This window comes from Dendrobates tinctorius, unplaced genomic scaffold, assembly GCF_039654945.1.
Source record: "Dendrobates tinctorius isolate UK_male_01 unplaced genomic scaffold, ASM3965494v1 ptg000241l, whole genome shotgun sequence".
NCBI classification, from domain to species: domain Eukaryota; kingdom Metazoa; phylum Chordata; class Amphibia; order Anura; family Dendrobatidae; genus Dendrobates; species Dendrobates tinctorius.
The window spans coordinates 26,650,988-26,671,419 of NW_027361908.1; the positions used below are offsets into that span (position 1 = coordinate 26,650,988).

At 44.8% G+C, this 20,432-nt stretch overlaps 1 protein-coding gene across 2 annotated transcripts in view; it reads left to right on the forward strand.

Moving 5' to 3' along the window:
* The window catches only part of TMTC3 (transmembrane O-mannosyltransferase targeting cadherins 3), a 177,241-nt gene that overhangs the window by 104,927 nt on the left and 51,882 nt on the right, over positions 1 to 20,432 (forward strand). For both annotated transcript variants that reach the window (XM_073557002.1, XM_073557001.1), the window contains exons 9-10: positions 14,243 to 14,366; positions 15,405 to 15,516. In XM_073557002.1, coding sequence (XP_073413103.1) covers positions 14,243 to 14,366; positions 15,405 to 15,516 — 236 coding nt within the window. The remainder of the gene's footprint in view (positions 1 to 14,242; positions 14,367 to 15,404; positions 15,517 to 20,432) is intronic.

The following is a 20,432-nucleotide window of genomic DNA, read 5'->3' on the forward strand; positions in this document are numbered from 1 at the left end:
GTCGACAAGTTTGGGGCAGATTTATTGTGGGCTTCCAAAAATACTATGTGGGACAGTAGAGCTTTGTAAGTTGCCTGACGCCTCCTTTTCTCCCTAGTGGCAATTTTGATGAATGACCCCCTAATATAGGCCTTGTGTGCAGACCAAAGCGTTTCCTCTGTCACCTCCTTGTTATCATTAAAGTTAAAAAACTCTGCGAGGTCGGCCTGCAACTCCTCAGAGATTTGTCTACAGGCTAGGAGGGAGTCATTCATGCGCCACCGGGTAAAAACAGGCGCGCGGTTTTGCTCCTGAACTGTCAGGTATATGGGGGCGTGGTCCGACCAAGCTAAAAGTCCAATTTTTGAATCTGAGCAATCCATAATAAGTGAGCTATCAACCAGAAAGTAGTCCAATCTGCTGTAAGAGGTGAACCGAGGCGAGAAGAATGTGTAGTCCCTCTCATTTGCATGTTGGTATCTCCATATATCATGGAGATGCCTTTCTGAAATTATTGTGCTCATCTCCTTCCTCTTTACAGCAGTATTGGAGCAATCCAGAGTGCTGGACATTACCATGTTAAAATCCCCGCAGATTATTTGCTTACCCTCTTTAACGGATGAAAGCTTGGAAAGAAACCTCCGCAAAAAGCTGATCTGACCAGAGTTGGGGGCGTAAATGGTTGCAATAGTATACTTAGATCCATTTATGGAGCAATTAATAATGGCGTATCTACCGTCAGGGTTTAAAAGTTGTGAATGTAGTGTGAACGCAACAGTATTTTTTACACAAATGAATACTCCAGCCTTTTTTTTTTTTTTTCCACAAGCTAGCAGTATGAAAGGAAATTTAGCATTATTTAACCTGTGCGAGTCCCCTTGGAGGAGATGAGACTCCTGACCACATATTACATCACATTTGGATTTAACCACTTCCCGCCAAAACATGGATCTCTTGGCTGGCGAGTTCAGACCCCTAACATTTATAGACATACAGTTCAGTACCATTGTACATGAAAAAAAAGTCTCTTGCTTAGAGCTGCAGGGGGAAAAGGAAGGTTAGGCAGGAAAGAGATAACACTAACAATATTGACATCACTAACATTACTGATGTAGGGAGCATCAGTCCACAAAGAAAAAAGCCCAAAAAAGGGGCCTGCGGTATGATGGAAATTTACCGCCATGGGGGTTCAGGGTCCTGGCTGAACAGAACCAGCGGACCTTAAAAGTAGCAACTAAGTCTCAGCCGCGACTCAAGAGAGATTGGTGCCGCTGGCGAGCCGCAATGAGCCGATTAGGAGTCGAAGTGGCTGGAGCTCAGCAGCTAAGTGACCGGTGCCATTAGCAAGCAGGCCACGCCCCCTTAAGCACAGTTTTGATTTTACTAAGTCGTCGCATTTGGGTAATGGGATTTGGGGTTGGGTCCGAAAGCTGTTGCTGATGATACTAAGCCCTAGGTTTTGTAATCCAAGGGTTAAAGCAAAGTCCCACGTTGTCTCCAGCCTATGTTGGAGCTTTCAAAGAATGAACCTACATAGGCTGTAACCAAGCAGCAACTGGCAGCACTCGGCGTGCACCGTGATACCTGTCGGCGGTGAGGTGGGGTTATTTGAGTTCATATCATCGGGTTGCCACACTGACATGGGCATGGGCTCCCAAGTTATTTTAACAGCCAGCTGAGGGAAAACTAAGGGCTGATGTTAATAATCTGGGAAGGAGCCAATAGCCAAAGGTTCTCAGCCTATTAAAATCTTCTCACAGCTCTTTGCTTAGACTTTACTGGCTAATTTACAGGGGTATCTCAGGAAAAAAAAATGTACGTCACGTCCCCCTGGTGCCATTTACCACTTAAACGTTCATTGTTCCTTCATAGAACAGACTAATCTCGTGCAGGTGCATGCTGACACTTTTGTTTCTCCCCACATTGGTCAGTGTACCATCTGTTTCTTGCCGCTTTGCACACTAGGACCGAAAAATGTTTGTGTGACCATAGTAATCTATTTTAAAAAATGTGTTCCATGAATGCCATATTATGGGAATTTTCATTAATGAGCATACTTGTTAAATGGTAGCATATAGGAAGTGCCTATGAGTCCCTTGTGTGTGCAGCCATCCTGCATTCATGGAACGGTGTTAATTACCTAGTACTGATAAAGATTTATAGTCTATTATACTTCAGAGCTGCATTCATAGTTCTGTTGAGTGTTTTAAAATTGTTGATGAGTTATCAGTATGTGTAACATTTCTGATGGCTTGGCTAAGCTCTTACAATGTAGAAGGAGAAGTAGGTTTTTCTACTTCAAACAACACTGGAGAAGTTGCAATAGTTGAAATTAGTATTACAAAAACTATATTGTGAATTTTCAAAAAGAAAGGAACTACTAAATGTAGGTTAGGTCATGTGATCTCATGTTAAGTCCCTGGGAATAACATGACAACTCAGGTCTGAAAGATGTCACCACCTTGATCAATAGAACTTCCTGTAGAAAAAAATTGCTTGGACTTTACCGCTAAAGTTCTCTACAGTGTAGAACAGAAATGCCTATCACAGTTACCGATGATGACTAAAATGCACCTGACACACAATTCTAATGATCACTGTACACCCCCCTTGCTTACTGTAGTTTTATATATTAGCCTATTTAAAACAATACATAGAATAGTATAATTACACTGTCCCCAAAAAAGGCAGAGATGATACTGATTTTAGCTGGTCATGTGATGCTGTACTGATGCATGATGGAATTAAATGCAGTGCATAGTGCAAAAAAAATGCAGTGTGAAATCTGAGTACTAAGACGGTTTGTGAAGAGGAGAATGGATCTCATGAATGTTAATTCACCATGTAAAGAGAAGTGAGGTGTGATGGACAATCATGGTTGGGTTGCAAAAACATTTTGCTGGACTGCATTTTTTTACTTAATGCAATAGATATGCATGGTACTTTATGAAATGACTGCTTACTTGCATGGGTACCTATTTGTATAGCTATACTGGTTTGACTTTTGCTTAAATAATCTAGTCCCAACACCTTCCAAGGAGCAGGATTAGTCTGTTATTTTCACTCATCTGGTCTTCTGGTTTTTGAACTTTAGGGTCAATTCATTAGTGTTTACCCAGTTTTCTGGAGTAAAACATTTAGGATAGAAGCAAAATTTTTGCTCAACATGAAGTTTTCACGCAAGTCCTGACAATCTCCATACAGTGGGTAGAGCATGGACGGGATGCGAGTGGCAGTACGTATCTGCCAAATCCATTATACGGTTATGCTACTTTAGTGGGATATGTCTGTCCCTGACTGGAGTAACATTTCTGGCGACTCACATTGAAGGCCGTTGAGAAGATGTGCTAAATTTATTAAAGAGTATCTGTCACCAAGTTTTTGCTACCTCATCTGAGAGCAGCATAATGTAGGATATATGACCCTGATTCCAGCAATGTATCACTTATATTACTGGCTGCAGCAGTTGTGATGCAATAAGATTTTTTCAATGTAACATGTAGCAGACCTTAAAAAGCTAACCCCGCCCACACCACAGTTTTCATGGTCTGCTGACAGCAAGCTGGATCATTGCTGAGGGCAGAGTAAAGGCCCCGTTACACATAGCGATGTCCCAGCGATCCCACCAACGATCCGTCATGGATGGGATCGCTGGGACATCGTTAAGCTGATCGCTGGTGATCTGTCACATAGACAGCCCCTCCAGCGATCAGGACCAGCGAACAAGCTGGTTTCTAATGTAAACATCGGGTATCCAGGAGCCGCGACTCTTGGATACCCGCTGTTTACCTTGGAAACCGACGTACACGCTGGTTTCCAAGGTAAACATCGGGTATCTAAGAGCCGCGCGGCTCCTGGGTACACGCTGTTCACCTTGGAAACTGGTCTGGTCTCGCTGCCACACGCAGCGATGCGTGCTGGCCAGTGGGAGACCAGCGATGAAAAAATGGCCCAGGCCAATCGAGCAAGATCAGTGATACCCGGCAGGGGCCGTTCGCTGATCCCCCGTCACACACAGCGATCTCGCGTGTGACGGAGCCTTTAGACCAAGTCTCTCACAGTTACCAGTCTGAGCAGTGATAATCTCCTGCTGATAAAATGCTCATTGTTTTGAAACGCACACCGCCTAATAAGTGACACATCACTGAAATCCGTGTCTCAGTCCTTACCTCATGCTGCCCTCAGATTATATAGCAAAACCTGCAGACAGATTACGTTTGAGTGTTGTTTGGCTCTTAGCCCCTTAACGACCGCCGATAAGGTGCCTTATTCCTCAGTGCCGCTTTATAACAGCGCTGAAAAATGTGTATAGCGTCAGAAAATCTCCTGGCTCTCAGCTACCCGGAGTAACTGTGAGCCCAGAGAACATGAGTCAGGTCGGTTTTCTCCTTCGCCTCATTGGGGACACAGATACTGTGGGTGTATGCTACTGCCACCTGGAGGCTGACACTAAGTGAATGACAAAAAAGTTAGCTCCTCCTCCGCAGTATACACCGTCGCCTCGGTTGCAGGCAAAACCAGTTCTTGCTTAGTGTCCATTGGAGGCACACGTTTGGTCTTTTTTTCCCGACTGTCATTTTTTCCATGAAGATAAGACAGGGGCAACGGACCCTATTGAAAGAGTCTGATTTCCCCAAACCAACAACGGGCAAACACGTGTGAGTGTCGCCTCCACGTATCCTCTTCCTCTACGTGGGACCTGATGCCGGACTGAGCCCTGACCACCCTAAGGTAGTGAAACCCTAGGCTGTACAGAGGCCTACGAACAGTCCGTGCGGCCCCCACTGCATCACCAATGCCAGACAGCGGTGATGGAAGGTGGCAGACGGTCCCTCTCCTCATCCCCTATAGAGAAGATGGAGTTAGGGTGCCTGCACCGTCCTTAAACTTTTTTGCAGCCCCCCTCCCCCCCTAATCTGACGATCAAAATGGACGTCTAGGGGTGAGGCATGGAAGGAGGTGGGCTGGGAGGGCTCCTGTAGACCCCCGGGGTCGGCACGCCTGGTGGCGCCGTTTTCGGACATCCCCGGGTTTCCGTGGGTTGCGCCACATAGCGTGGCAGCCGGCGGCGCATGTTCTTTCTGTCCAGGACCGGTTTCCGGCGGTCCCACCCCGGGTCCGGGCGCAAACAGAAAATTTAGTCCCTGGCTTTTGCCGGAGCTAGGCCGCGGGTGGAAGTCCCGCCCCCTGTGACGCGGCCACTTCCAGCGGACCCGCCCCCGGGGCCTCTTGCGGACGTCCAAAATTTAGTCCCCGGCTTCTGCCAGAGCTAGTCCACGGACCGTAGTTCCACCCCACGACATCTCGTTGGCTGCCTCTTTATCCGAAGGCCCACCCACACGCCGAGGCGCGCTTTTATTTTAAAAAAAAGAGCAGCTGGTCAGCAGGCTGGACGCCTGACACGATCCAGGGTGGGGGACACGGGACTGGGGTAAGTGCTACCTCTGGAGGAAGGCCACCCTCTGTGTTTTCAAGAGGCTAAGCAGCTTTTTTCCCTTGGCATATCACTTGGCAGCCATCATGTCCAGAAAAGCTAAGGCACACACGTTCTTGTACGTTGAGTGCACCTCCTGTCAGTCCACCTTCCCACATGCGCAAACCAGACAGATTTGTGAAGCTTGCGATTCCGAACGTGCCCAGGAGCCCTCCCCTGCGACTGAGCCCCCCGGAATGGGCTCTGTCTGTCGCAGTCCATGGCATCGCTTACGAGAGCAATCGAGTCCCTTCGAGACCCAGATAGGGGCAGGGATAGCGGCTTGCCTGTGTTAGAGGGGTCCTCCACCTCACAGTAGCCTCCGACCTGCAGGGGCCGCTCTCACTCTAGGCAGACGCCGGGGAAATGAACCCACACAGCGTCTCCTGGTCCATCTGGTGCTTCGGCATCCGTAAGCTCAGCCTCTCGCTCACCTTCACCAAGGGTCGCTAATGGGAGCTCAGATTACGACTTGGACGAGCCGCTTGATTCGGGTACCCCAGAGTATCGGGAAACCGTTGACAGTCTCATTGAGGCCGTCAACCAGACCCTTGGGATTGAAGATGATTCCACCTTGGCCTCAGGTCACAAGGTCTCATTTAAGCGAGAAAGCGGCCGCATAGAGTATTTAGCTCTCACCCCGAGTTTGGGGGCATAATGCAACAACACAGGGAGCGGCCCGACAAGCTTTTCTCAGGGCAAAGGGCTCTCAAGGCGAGGTACCCGCTTGCTCCTGATCTCCGCAAGAAATGGTCAGAGTCCCCAGTGGTAGATCCACCCGAGTCACGCTTGGCCTCTAAAACCCTGTTATCCATACCTAGTGGGTCCTCTATCAAGGATTCCACTGACCGTCTCATAGAGAGCCTGGCTCGCTCAGTGTTTGAGGCATAAGGTTCAGCACTCTCCCCCTCGTTTGCGGCAACTTGGGTAGCAAAGGCCATGATGGCTTGGTCAGAATCATTGAACAGAGCCCTACAGGGTATGGACCTACCAGTAGAGGTATCAGAGATCGCAAATTAAATCACTTTGGCCGGGGACTACCTAATCAATGTATCTTTGGATGCGGCCAGCTGCGCGGCACTCGCTGCGGCAAATGCGATCTCCATTAGGAGGGCTTTATGATTGAGGACATGGCGGGCAGACTCAACTTCCAAGAAATCTGTTCAGGGAGAAGTTGGATCAGCTTATCTCTGATTCCATGAGTGGAAAGAGCCGTTTTCTCCCTCAGCAAAGGGTCAAACAGCCGTTTCGTCACCAACCTCAGACACGGTTTCGGTCCTTTCGCAACCCGGGGTGGGCTGCAGTGACCAATCCCGCCGCTTCAGGTCGTCGCAGCCAGAACAGGGATCGGCAGGTCTCATATAGAACCATATGGAAATATAAAGCCAGCTCACCGACTTGATAGGAGCACGGAAGACCATCCTGCAGTGGTCAATTCAATGTAGAAATAAGGAGAAAAATCCAGCTTCACACAAAGTCAAGTTTCCAAATTTATTCCAACATGGATAATGAACAAGTCAGCTCCAGGACTGCATCAGCTCACACAGGAGCGACATAGGCGACTCGTTTCGATCGCTACATGCGATCTTTATCAAAGCTAACATATCAAGATCACACACAGATTTAAAAGAAACAGAGACCAAGCATCTATCTAGTACATGTCACATGACCAGAAGGTCCTGTTCTAATAGTGCAATTCACCAAGCAACGGAATCAAAAGACTACATCAAATTTATACAGAAAAAACATAAAATATAGCCATATAAATATAAAAGGCATTATCGATGTAAAAAATTGCAATTTTATCAAGACTGATATGATTTCATTATATATTAGTGAATCATGTGACCACAAAAGATCTCTCCGCTAGCGCATATACCAATTAACGGGATCATATATGATTCAGATGAATCATCAGGAAAACATGTGGTAAAAAACACACGAATCTAAAATACAATATTCATATGAAAAATACTTTGAAAATTCAATAGTGGAACATGATTTCGTTCTTTTTGTTTAATCCATCAGGAAATCTGGTTCCCAAATTAAAAATCCAGAAAGCCTCCCGGGTAAGCAGTGTCCTTCTGGTATCACCACCCCTAGAAGATTTCTTGATTATTTCAATGCCTGTTACCTGGAAGGAAGCGACATTACGAGAATGGAAATTAATAAAATGTTTGGCAGCAGAAGAAACATTGTGGACTCCATCTGATACATTAGTTACATCATACAAATGTTCAACTATCCTGGTTTTCAATTTCCTGGATGTACATCCTATATAGGATTTATTACATAAGGTGCAATCAATTTTATACACCACAAAATCCGTGTTACAATTAATAAAATTATTTATTCTATACGATGTAGTATTGTCATTATTATAAAAAATTTTGGCTTTCACCATATGTTTACACGTCCTACAATTATTCCCTCCACATTTATAATTCCCTTTATTACTCAACCAAGTACCACTATTGTTTCTGGATGAAAAAAGACTAGGGGATAAAATATTACCAAGAGTGGGGGCTCTGCGTGCTACCACATTACAACCATGTTCTAATACTGTGGCCAAAATAGGATCTTCATAAAGTAGTGGTAAAAATGTATTTATAATTTTTTTTAATTTCATTAAATTGAGAGCAATACTGAAAACATACCAAAGGATTATTAGACATCATGGGTTTTTTCTCTTTATTATTACCCGATATAAACCCATCCTCTGTTATTAAATTCAAAGCTCTATTTAACATCCATTTAGGATAATTTCTGCTGGCCCTAGATTGGCCTCGTCGAGCATGGTACGCACATCTGGTACAGCTTCTCGCCGACGTTCCTTGGCGCCTGCCAGAGCGCCCAGACCTACTTCCCAGGGCCCGATCTACCACCCGAACTTAGGGGCCCTGTGTTTGACGGCTTGGCCGTTGAATCTTGGATTCTAGCCCAGGCTGGGTTTGGCCGCAATGTGGTTGCTACAATGGTTAGCGCCCGGAAGCCGGCCTCAGCACATATCTATCACCACGCTTGGAAGGTCTTCTTCACATGGTGTCGGAACCATGGTTGTTCTCCACTGAGATTTTCTATTCCCAACATCTTTGCTTTTCTTCCGTCTGGCCTAGACTCAGGCTTGGCCCCAAGTTCCCTCAGGAGACCAATATCGGCCTTATCCGTTCTGTTCCAGTGCAGGTTTGCTACCAATCTGCAGGTAAAGACTTTCATTCAGGGAGTCTCCCACTTGGTACCTCCCTTATAAGGCACCCCTGGACGCTTGGGACCTTAACCTGGTCCTAAGTGTTCTACAGGAAGCTCCATTTGAACCGTTACAGGAGGTCTCTTTAGCCTACCTTTCCTGGAAGGTAGTATTTCTTGTGGCAATAACGTCAATCAGGCGGTTCTCAGAGATGGCAGCTCTATCCTGCCGATCTCCGTTTCTGGTCTTCCACAAGGATATGGTGGTTCTCAGACCAGCCCCTCCCTTTCTGCCGAAGGTTGTTTCCTCGTTTCACATTAATGAAAATATTGTCTGGCCCTCTTTTTGTCCAGCACCGGTACACCGTGTGGAAAAGGCTCTTCATACGTTAGATCTGGTGAGAGCTCTTAGGGGGTACGTGTCGTGGACGGCACCCTTTCGCCAGACGGACACGCTGTTCATGCTTCCCAAAGGGTGCAGGAAGGGACTCGCTGCCTCAAAATCGACCATAGCGAGGTAGATTCGCTTGACTTCAGGAGACTTACCGCATCAGAGGCACACCAGTTCCAGCAGGGATCAGAGCGCACTCTACTCGGGCAGTGGGCGCCTCTTGGGCACTTCGGAACCAGGCATCTGCAGAACAGGTTTGCAAGGCTGCAACCTTGCAAACATTTGCAAAGCATTACAATATCCATACTCTGGCTTCGGCAGATGCGATTCTGGGTAGAAGGATTCTCCAAGCAGTGGTGGAGCACCTCTAAGACAGGTGGTGCATGTAGCTTGGATCGGTGAGTCAGCTTCCCACCCAGGGACTTCTTTAGGACATCCCACAGTACCTATGTCCCCCTATGAGGCGAAGGAGAAACATGGATTTTTGTGATAAACTCACCATAAAATCCTTTTCTCTGAGACGCTCATTGGGGGACACAGCACCCACCCTGATAGCCAGTTGGCTCTTTATTTACTTAATGTGAATTTAAAATACTAGGTGGGTTTTTTCTAGACATGTCACCTGCATTAAGGTTGATATGTCTGTTGTGATCTCCTATTGCCTTTGCACCTAACTGGTTTCGCCTGCAACCGAGGCAAGGGTGTATACTGCGGAGGAGGAGCTAACCTTTTTTTGTCATTCACTTAGTGTCAGCGTCCAGGCGGCAGTAGCATACACCCATCGTACCTGTGTCCCCCAATGAGTGTCTCGGAGAAAAGGATTTTACGGTGAGTTTATCACAAAAATCCATGTTTTACCTTCCTCAGTCTTGTGATCACCATTATTCACCGAATGTCAATCTAAAAAAAAAAAGTCTGATTTCCCAATCATTTCTCTCTCCTCTGATATGACCAGAGGAGAGAGAAATGGGGTCCCCCCCGGTACCTCTGCCATCTTCGTACCCTCCTGGTCCATCCCCCCCGGCCTTCCGCATCTTCCTGGAAGAAAATGGCGGGCACATGCGCCGAGATGTGTCGGCCGGTACCCAGCAACAGTGATCAAAATAAAAATAAAAAAAATAGTAAATCAAACCCCCCCTTAGTTAGGTGCAAATAATAAAATTAAAAAATATATATTTTTTTCCATTCTTTGCATTCTTTCCATTCCTTGCGTTTAGGGTTGGGGTTATAGATGGGGCTGAGGTTAGGGTTGGGCTAGGGTTAAAGTTGGGGTTACACCAAGAATTACGGCTGGGCTAGGGTTAGTGTTTGAGCTAAGGTTGGGGTTATACCTAGGGTTATAGTTGGGTTAGCGTTGGGGTTACACCTAGGGTTACGGTTGGGGCTAGGGTTAGGGTTTGGTTAGAATTATGGTTGATGCTTTCACAGTGATCAAACTAAAAAAAAATATTAAATCAAACCCCCTTTTGTCACCCTCTTAGGTAAAAATAATAAAATAGTGTTTTTTCTGTTCTTTGCAGTTAGGGTTGGGGCTGAGGTTAGAGTTAGGGTTGGGCTACGGTTGGGGCTAGGGTAAGAGGTGGGGTTACACCTAGGGTTTCGGTTGGTCTACGGTTGGGGTTACACCTAGGGTTACAGTTGGCCTATAGGGATTGGGATAGGGTTAGAGTTGGGGTTACACCTAGGGTTATAGTTGGGTTAGCGTTGGGGTTACACCTAGGGTTACGGTTGGGGCTAGGGTTAGGGTTTGGTTAGAATTAAGGTTGATGCTTTCACAGTGATCAAACTAAAAAAAAATATTAAATCAAACCCCCTTTTGTCACCCTCTTAGGTAAAAATAATAAAATAGTGTTTTTTCTGTTCTTTGCAGTTAGGGTTGGGGCTGAGGTTAGAGTTAGGGTTGGGCTTCGGTTGGGGCTAGGGTTAGAGTTGGGGTTACACCTAGAGTTTCGGTTGGTCTACGGTTGGGGTTACAGCTAGGGTTACAGTTGGCCTATAGGGTTGGGGATAGGGTTAGAGTTGGGGTTACACCTAGGGTTTCGGTTGGGGTTAGGGTTTGGTTGGGACTATCACAGTGATCAAAATAAAAAAACAGTAAATTAAGCCCCCTTTGTGACCCCCTTAGTTAGCTAAAATTAATAAAATAATTTTTTTCCATTCTTTGCAGTTAGGGTTAGGGTTTTGGGCCTGGGGTTGGGGTTGGGACTAGGATTAGGGTCGTGTTGAGGTTACGGTTGTCATGTTGAGGTTACGGTTGTCGTGTTGAGGTTACGGTTGTTGTGTTTTGGTTATGGTTGTGTTTAGGGTTGGGATTAGGATCAAGGGTGTGTTGAGGTTAGGGCTGTGTTAAAGTTGTAGTTAGAATTGGGGGGTTTCCACTATTTAGGTACATTATGGGATCTCCAAACGCGACATGGCTCCCGCTATTGATTGCAGCCAATTTTGCGTTCAAAAAGTCATACGGTGCTCCTTCCATTCTGAGAAAAATCACAGAAAAAATGCAGAGATGCTTACCTGCCCAGGCCTCCAAGCAAATGCACTGTCAGGGTGCAGTGGACCCATTTAAAGATGACGGCAATACAGGTGCAAGAATACCGATAAAACAACCAGACTCCAAATCCATGGAGGGGGGTGGCTGTTTGGTATATTATTGCACAAAAAGCAATAATCTGTATGCGGCATTATTAACACACAGGTGATGCAGAGCATCTGGCTTACAGCCTATTAATAACGCCCATACTCTTAGGCTATGTGCACACGTAGCAGAAAATTTCTGCTGAAAAACCTGACTCCCTTCCCAGAAACCGCGCGTTTTTTTTCTGTGCGGCTTCCGCTTGGTTTTTGCGCAAAAAATGCGCGGTTTTTATGCGTTTTTTTCACCCGTTTTCAAGACGCATAGAAATAGCCAGAAACGTGGAAAAATCCGCCAAATTAACGACCATGCTGCGTTTTTTACCGCGAAGCGGTTTTTTTCGCGGTAAAAACGCATCCGTATGCACAAAAAGTGCAAAATGCATAGAAATGAATGGGAAGCTTATTTTTAGTGGTTTTATAGCGGTTTTATTGGCAAATCCGCTAAAAAACCGCTGTGTGTGCACAGCCTAAGATCCATGGATTTGGAGTCTGGTGGTTTATCGGTATTGCTGCACCTGTGTTGCCTCCATCTTTAATTGGGTCCGCTGCACTTGTTTGGAGGCCTGGGCAGATGAGCATCTCTGCCTTTTTTATGTTATTTTTTTCTTTAGCAAATTTTTGGGGGATTTCAAAGTCCTCTTTTTGTGTTTGTGAGCTCCCTTCCCTTCTGAGTCCTGCCATGCGCTCAAATAGTAGCTTTCCCCACATACAGTTTATCGGCGTACTTGGGAGACATTGCACAACAAATTTTGCGATCGATTTTCTCATGATACCCTTGTGAAAATAAAAAAGTTTAGGTCTAAATTAAGTACATTTTGTTAAAGTTAAATGTTCATTTTTTCCTTGCACATTGCTTCAGTTCCTGTGACGCACGTAAAGGGTTAATAAACTTCTTGAATGTGGTTTTGAGCACATTGAGGGGTGCAGTTTTTAGAACGTTGTCACTTTTGGGTATTTTCTGTCATGTTGAGCCTGCAAAGTCACTTCAAATGTGAGGAGATCCCCAAAAAAATGAGGAATCGCTGGTCAACTTTTAACCCTTATAGCTTCCTAGCAAAAAAAAAGATTGTTTTCAAAAGTGTGCTGATGTAAAGTAGACATATGGGAAATGTTATTTATTAGCTATTTTGTCTGACATGACTCTCTGATTTAAGGGCACAAAAATTAAAAGTTTGCAAATGGCTACATTTTCAAGAAATTTTGGCAAATTTCCCTTTTGTTCATAAATAAACGCAAGTAATATCAAAGAAATTTTACCACTAACATGAAGTGCAATATGTCACGAAAAAACGTTCTCAGAATCCGTGGAATCCGTTCAAGAGCTATAACCTCATAAATTGACAGTGGTTAGAATTGTAAAATTTGGCTTGGGCATTAAGGTCAAAATTGGCTTGGTCAGTAAGGGGTTAAACATGAATTCGGTGCGTCTTAACCCACTACAACCCCTTCATTAACACTAGTGTGTAGAATAGCCAGTTGTAATTTATTGGCCCCATTGGGGTTTTGTGAGTTGTCATCAAATGGAAAAAAAGTCTCATCGGAGGGTTTAATTTTTTTTTTTTTTGAAGAGCATGCATTGCTTTCATGTGGAATTCTCCTTTAAGACCACCAGTCCCTACTTTCAGATCGGGTTCATTCACCACTATAGAAGACAACATTTCAGAAATAAAATAATCCTGTTTTGAATAGTGGTGCTTTCTTTTTGCATAAAGACTTGGCGCTGCCTCTAGATGGGCCATAGGTTTTGTGGCATGTGGTGTTCTTGCTGTCAGGCCTCTGTACGCTGTGCGGTGATGGAGGAATGCAGTGTGCATGCCTTTCTACCCAGGGTGGTTGGTATATTGCCAATCTCTGTCACGATTTGAAGATTGATTTCGACTTCCAGACACTTGGACTGACCTGGAGAAGCTGGAACTAGAACTGAGCCCGCTATTTGTTAATGTCTGATTGTGTTCCATATTGCTTCATTCCCTATAGACTTGTTTCATTCACAAAAATAAAATATTAGCACTTTATGTACATTTCTACTTTCACTGTGTATGTCCTTAGTGAATCTGTCAACAGGTTTTTGCCATCTAACCTGATAGCAGTATGATGTTGGGTCAGATACCCTGATTCCAGTCATGTGTCACTTACTGGTGGCTTGCTGTAGTTTTAATGAAATCAGTGTTTATCAGCAGGCTGTTATCACTAGGGGACTAGTAATCCTGCTGCCTGGTAGTTCTGCATATTCATGTGATCTACAACACTGATTGGCAGCTTTCTGCCTATGCACAGGTTAGACAGCTGTCAATCAGGAGTATGGGCAAGCTTATACAGAGATCAGCATTCAGAGAACTGGTAGATCTGCAACAGATAAAACAATGATTTTATTAAAACTGCAGCAAACAGCTCACTAAGTGATGTATCACTGGAATCGGGATCTCTGACCCCACATGATGCTATTCATAGGTTCGTAGCACAAGATTCCCTTTACCCTTAGCTACAATGATGTTCTTTGCTATTACATGCAGTAATAAAACAGCAGCATTTTTTTTATTGACTTTATTTTTTTATTTTGTGCCTTTTGGTTCTGGCAGTAATAGGTTGAGAAAGCTATCGTGGATATTCTTGGCGTTAGTGCTGTTCACTCATTCCGTGAAAACCTTCAACAGGAACTGGGACTGGGAGTCGGAATACACTCTGTTTGTGTCAGCCTTGAAGGTTAGTACATCACTCCGGCTATATTAAAATGCTATTGTACCCAAATAACTGGCCTCATTGTCGTTTTAGTATATTAGCGGATGATCCTCTAACATTGGAAGAAACGGATATTTCTAGCAATATTCCAAAGCTTTGATGAAAGTGTGCCAGCACAGCACAAAAGGAATTTGGTGAATGGGGGACTACAGCTAAACCTTGGGGAATACTCCTAAGTGTATATCTTCAAAGTAAAATTGGAAAGAGCCTGAGTGTTTCTTTATGCCACTTCTTAGAATAGCCAATTCCTGCTAATCGTACTCCTGGAACGTCGAGGGAGAATAGATTCCCTGCTTTACTTGGTAGAATCTACAGTAATTTCAATAATTTATTGGAAAAGTACAAAGTGCAGTTTTTATGTGGGAAAATCTGATCATATTGACTGGTACAAGCATGGTAAAAAAATGTTTTTGATAATTAAGCTGATTACTTCCAAGAGCGAGTGCTCTCTTGGCAGTCAATTAGAAGACTACGTTTAGTTACTCCTGTAATGTAACACCGTACTATTGTAAATTTACAGTTAAAGCTCTTGCAGTATTGCAGTAGCAGGTCCAGTCTCCGGCCGGGACCTAAGGAGAAGACCGAAGCCTTGCCAACGCTTCTGTACGACCAAGAGATGGCATGATTACCGGGTTTCTGCCAGCAAAGCAGACCCGGACCAGCTCTGCAAGTGATGTCTGGCATATTGGCAGTTTTTTCCCCTGTAACTGTGGCTTAAATACATGCCCCAGTTAATAAGGAAAAAAACAAAACAATGAAGGATAAAGAGTTTTCCAGTTATCTTTTTTGATCTCTTGCAAGACAAATTATGTAAAAATCAAGGCAATAGCAAAAAAATAGTCTTGCCATTGAGGCCCGGTCACTGAGGATTTAGACCAAGATTGTTGCTGTTTTAGCCATTTCTGGGGGAAAAAAACTGTGATTTTACAAAGTGTGAGCATAGTATTGGCTCAGCAGAGAATGCAGTAATAGCGTGTTAACGTATAGTCATCCTTCTACTAGGTGAATAAGAACAATGCTAAGCTCTGGAATAACGTTGGCCATGCTCTGGAGAACGAGAAGAATTATGCGATTGCTTTGAGGTTCTTTAAGCAAGCCACACATGTACAGCCAGGTAAGCTGCGTCATAATTGCCCATAAACACCCTTCAGCAATGTTCACACTTATCACAACAGCCTCGGGATTTGAGAACGCTTGTTTCATGATTCCTTTCATTCACATTTGTTATTTGCTTCCTCTGTCATCATGGAACGAAGAGCAGAACCTGCTCAGGCCCACAAAAGATATTTTCTGGGTTCTTCATGTTGATGAGCAGTGCACAGAGTCGCTCAGAAACGAGACCTGTGGTGGGCCGACATTTGAGGACTGCACTTCTATATGTTGTGTAGTGACTTCAGGACTCTGCAGCGGCAACAATGTACAGAGCTGGTGTGTTCCACCCCATACATTGATTACATCCTGGCGCTGCTGTAGGAGACATTAGCTGATTTTTGGGGGTTCTACATCCGACACCATCACCAACCTCTTATTCATGGCCTATCCTACAGTTAGGTCGCCACCCCTTTCAGACTCCGTTCTCATTGCATCTCAAGCTTCTATCAAACGTTTAAGTCAGACGTTTTATAACCAATGGAAGATTGTCGTATGTCACTATGTTGGCATACCACAGCCTAAATCGCCCATTGATTTAGAATGAATAGTGTAGTTAATAAAAGGGATTGTCTGGACAAAATAAACATTTCTCTGGTAGTGTTAAAAAAACCAAGCTAGATTCTCCCAGCAGCTACGTAGATCCAGCTTAGGCTCCTCTGTGGTCTGCATTCACAGTGGCAGGAATCCATCACCGTTCAATGCAGTAGAAGGACCCCTCACACCTGTGATTGGCAGCAGCGGTCAATCTCTTGATCTGATGTGAATCTCTTGATCTGACTGCTGAGTCGGGGCTCCCTCTGGTGGTTGCTGCGTGTAGTGGAGCTGGCCGTGTTGGTGGAAGTCTATCACCTGAAGACGATGATTGGAAGTCAGGGGTTACAGACTGGGAGGATTTAAGTGAGCAAGCTTCCTTCAGTTGCTGCTGGTGATTTGGTTTCTCTTCCTATGCTTTGTGAAGTCTGCTTTTTCCCCTCCTTGATCTTGCATCATTCAGATAAGTTATTTGTTTGCTGGAATCTTTTGCATTTGATATAGTTTTTGCCTTTCTCTGCTTTGCTGTGTGGGTTCAGCATTATTCCCTTCTGGGATTTGTGCTGGACCCTGCTCATATGTCACAGCTTATGTCATTCTGTTCAGTATTGCTAATTCCCTGTTATATTAGTATATTTTGCTTTGCTTCCAGTTTGCAGATCTAGTGGGGGAGAGGTCGTGTGGCCTCAGTGTTTTTGTATATCAGACGTGTTGGATTTTTTAGGGTTTTTGCGTGATTGCAGACGGTATCTTTTCTCTCCTGTCCTATCTAGATAGTTTGGGCCCCATCATTTGCTCACTCTATTTTCTGCCTGCGTTTGTGCCTCATCTTGTCTCACTGACAATATATGTTTGGGGGCTATCTATTCCTTTGGGGTTCTACTCCGGGGCAGTTTAGCTTTCCCCTTTCTTGCTTTAGGCTTAGTTAACTCTTTGGCTGTGCCGAGGCGTCTAGGGCATCGTAGACACGTCCCACGGCTAATGCTAGTTGTGTTGTTAGGTTTTGGGGTCTGCAATCTGCTCAGTTACCAACCTTTCTGGTTTCCTGGTTGCTTAGCTAATTCCCCAGTAATCCTCCTCGGTGCCCAAATCATAACACATGACAGTTCGGCAAACATCGCTTCTGATCGGCGGGGAAATCAAGCCCACCAGACAGAGAGCTGCGGTTCCCATGCTGTCAAAGGACAGCGAGAGCACTCGGCTGTGATTGGAGGTATAAAGTTTACCTTCGGTCACTGGAGTCAGCTGATGGGACTCCAGTTCCCATCATCTGACACCTGCTACCGCTAATTACAGTGAGAGTAGGAGCAGTGGATGGAAGTTTTCATTAGCCGCTGCTGCGCTGTGAATAAATAATTTAAAAATCGGCGTGGGTTCCCCTGTATTTTTGCTAACCAGCCATACAAAACTCACAGCTGGGGGCTGCAACCCTCAGCTGTCAGCTTCAGCAAGGCTAGTTAGCAAGAATAGAGGGGTCCCCACGCTGGGTTTTTTTTAACCACGCCTGGTGGTCGGCACTCATAGCAAGTGAGCATTTCTGCTACATACATGCAATGTAATCATTGCCTGTATGTAGCAGAGCCAATCAGATTATGGCAGCATCTAGTCTCCCATGGAGACTATTGAAGCATGCCAAAAGTTTAAAAAAAAAAAAAAAAAAATTTGAATATTAAAATTTTTTAAATATAAACGCTCAAATCCCCCCCCTTCCGCCCCATTCAAAATAAAACAAAATAAAAAAATCAAACATATTTGGTATCGCTGCGTTCAGAATCGCCCGATTTATCAATATAAAAAAAAAAGAATTAACCTGATCGCTAAATGGTGTAACGAGAAAAAAAGAAAAAAGCAATTGTTTTTTTGGTCTCCACAACATTGCATTAAAATACAATAACATCGTATCTGCACCAAAATTATATCATTAAAAACTTCAGCTCGGCATGCAAAAAATAAGCCCTCACCCATCCGGAGATCACGAAAAATGGAAACGCTACGGGTATCGGAAAATGGCGCAATTTTTTTATCTTTTTTAACAATCTTTGGAAAAAATTTTACCACTTAAAAAAGAACTATCGTACGTGTTTGGTGTCTGTGAACTCATAATGGCAGGTCAGTTTTAGCATAAAAAAACAAGCCCTCATATGGCCATATTGACCGAAAAATAAATAAAAATAAATAAGTTATGGCTCTGGGAAGAAGGGGATCAAAAAACGAAAATACCTCCCGGGGTTAAAGGCGATGGGTGATAAATGTCTGCTAATCAGGGATTCCACCTTTGAGACCACAACCACTCATGATAACAGCGGTCCAGAGAACTCTTAGCTGTGGTTTATAAGTGAGTGTCATGTATCCTTAGGGTACCGTTACACCTAGCGATGCACCAGCGATCCCGACCAGCGATATGACGCGGTCAGGATCGCTGGTGCATCGCTAGGTGGTCGCTAGTGAGCTGCCACACAGGCTGATCTCACGAGCGACATAGCGGTGGTCGGGGATCACTACTTACCTGTCTGTCGGGGCGATCCTGCGTCCTCCCGCCCGGCTCCACGCGTCGCACGTCGGCGCCACGGGAAGCCCAGCAGGAAGTGGCCGACAAGGAATGGTCCAGGAGCTTCTCGCGCGATCATCGATAACCAGCGGGGGAGCCGGTCGGAGATAAGTATCACATGCAGCGATATCGCTAGCGATATCGCAGTGTGTAACGGGGGCTTTACTGCCACTTTGTATTATATTACAATGAATGCCGCACTGCCTCGCCATTCAATTGTAACTACAGCTAGGAAGTATGCGAGCTCGGGACCGCCATGCTAGTGTTTCAGGGTTTAATTAGTTGTATGATCTCAAGACATTTAGCACTTATCTTGTGGATTGAAGAGAAGTGTCATTCATATGATATTATGAAAACCCATATAACACCTTCCCAACATTGGACGTACTAATATGTTCAGTGTATGACACCAGCCCAGGAGCTGTGCTTGCCTCTTTTGCCCCTTTATATGCTGCTGTCAATCTCTGTTGAAGGCATTAATAGTGTGTGGTCCCAAGGCACGCTCTCATCACCCCCTTCCACAACATGATCATGCGGTGCCGATGGGTTGCCTGCTATGACTGCTCCTGTGAAGACTCAGCTTGTGTCAGCGCTTTACTAGAGACTTTGATCTTCTCCATATACTGTGATATCGCGTTGCGAGAGTGTGTTGGTCTGTTAGACAGATTTTCTTTGTCATACTCCTCATGTGCCGCTGTCACTGTTGACATCCGCATGTGAAGGGGTTAAACTGCTAGGATTGTCGAGATCACCAATGATCACCAATTCTAACATTTACCTCAGGAGCCGGGCTGTGTATGTCAGGCTGCTTCAGCTGATCGCACCAGTACAGAAGCTGCACCATGCAATCTCATGACAATTAGGCATTTCTTGTAGCTTTATGGGTTTAGGTGTATAAATGAACATAAAGTACAGATTAAAAGGGTTGTCTAGGATTGAGAGCACTATTTGGGACTGCAGACTTCTGAATTATAACAGCTTGCAGTGCACATTGTCATGATTCCCGGTGTTGTCGATGTTAGCTAACAGTCTGATGACCTCATGAATGTGAATGGTATATATGAGGTCTCATGCCGACTCGTCTCATCCGACTTCTCTCAATAGAAGTGAATTGAGTGAAGCCGAATTCATATAGTCTGCATGTGGCTGCATGTGTACAGATTGCATATGACCACTTGTGTGCATCGGCAATTTCGAGGAATCATGACAGTATGTGCACCACACAGGGTTACTGCCAGGGCTGTGGAGGTAGAGTCGGTATAAAATGGACCGACTCCTAAAATATATAATAAATTGGGTACAGTAGTTCAATGCAGAATGTGCTGAATATTTTTTTATAGGAATTTGGGAAAGTTATGAAATGTCCTATAAATGGCTGTTCTAGTCCTGATCTAAGGCTACATTCACACACAGCGTTTTTGCTGCGTTTTTTGAGGATATGTTTTTAGCTGCAAAAGCAGATCAGCTTTTTAAAAAAACCGCATCACCTGAAAGTTTTTTGAGCTCATAGATAATGTTTTCAATAGCAAAAGCAGATTAGAAAAACGCCACACAAACTGACATGCTCATTCAGCCCAAAAACGGATCCTCACAAAACGATGTGTCTGAATGTCATATCTTGAAACCCATTAACTTTGCTGGGATACCCAGAGTCACTGCATTTTACTGCAAAAAATGGATCCGCAAAAACGCTGTGTGTGAATCATGGCTGTAGCCGGCGAGGGGCATGGGGGGCAGCTGCCCCCCTAGAAGCAGGGGCACGCACCTATCAAATCTCACTTGTATGCTGCAGTGCTCCC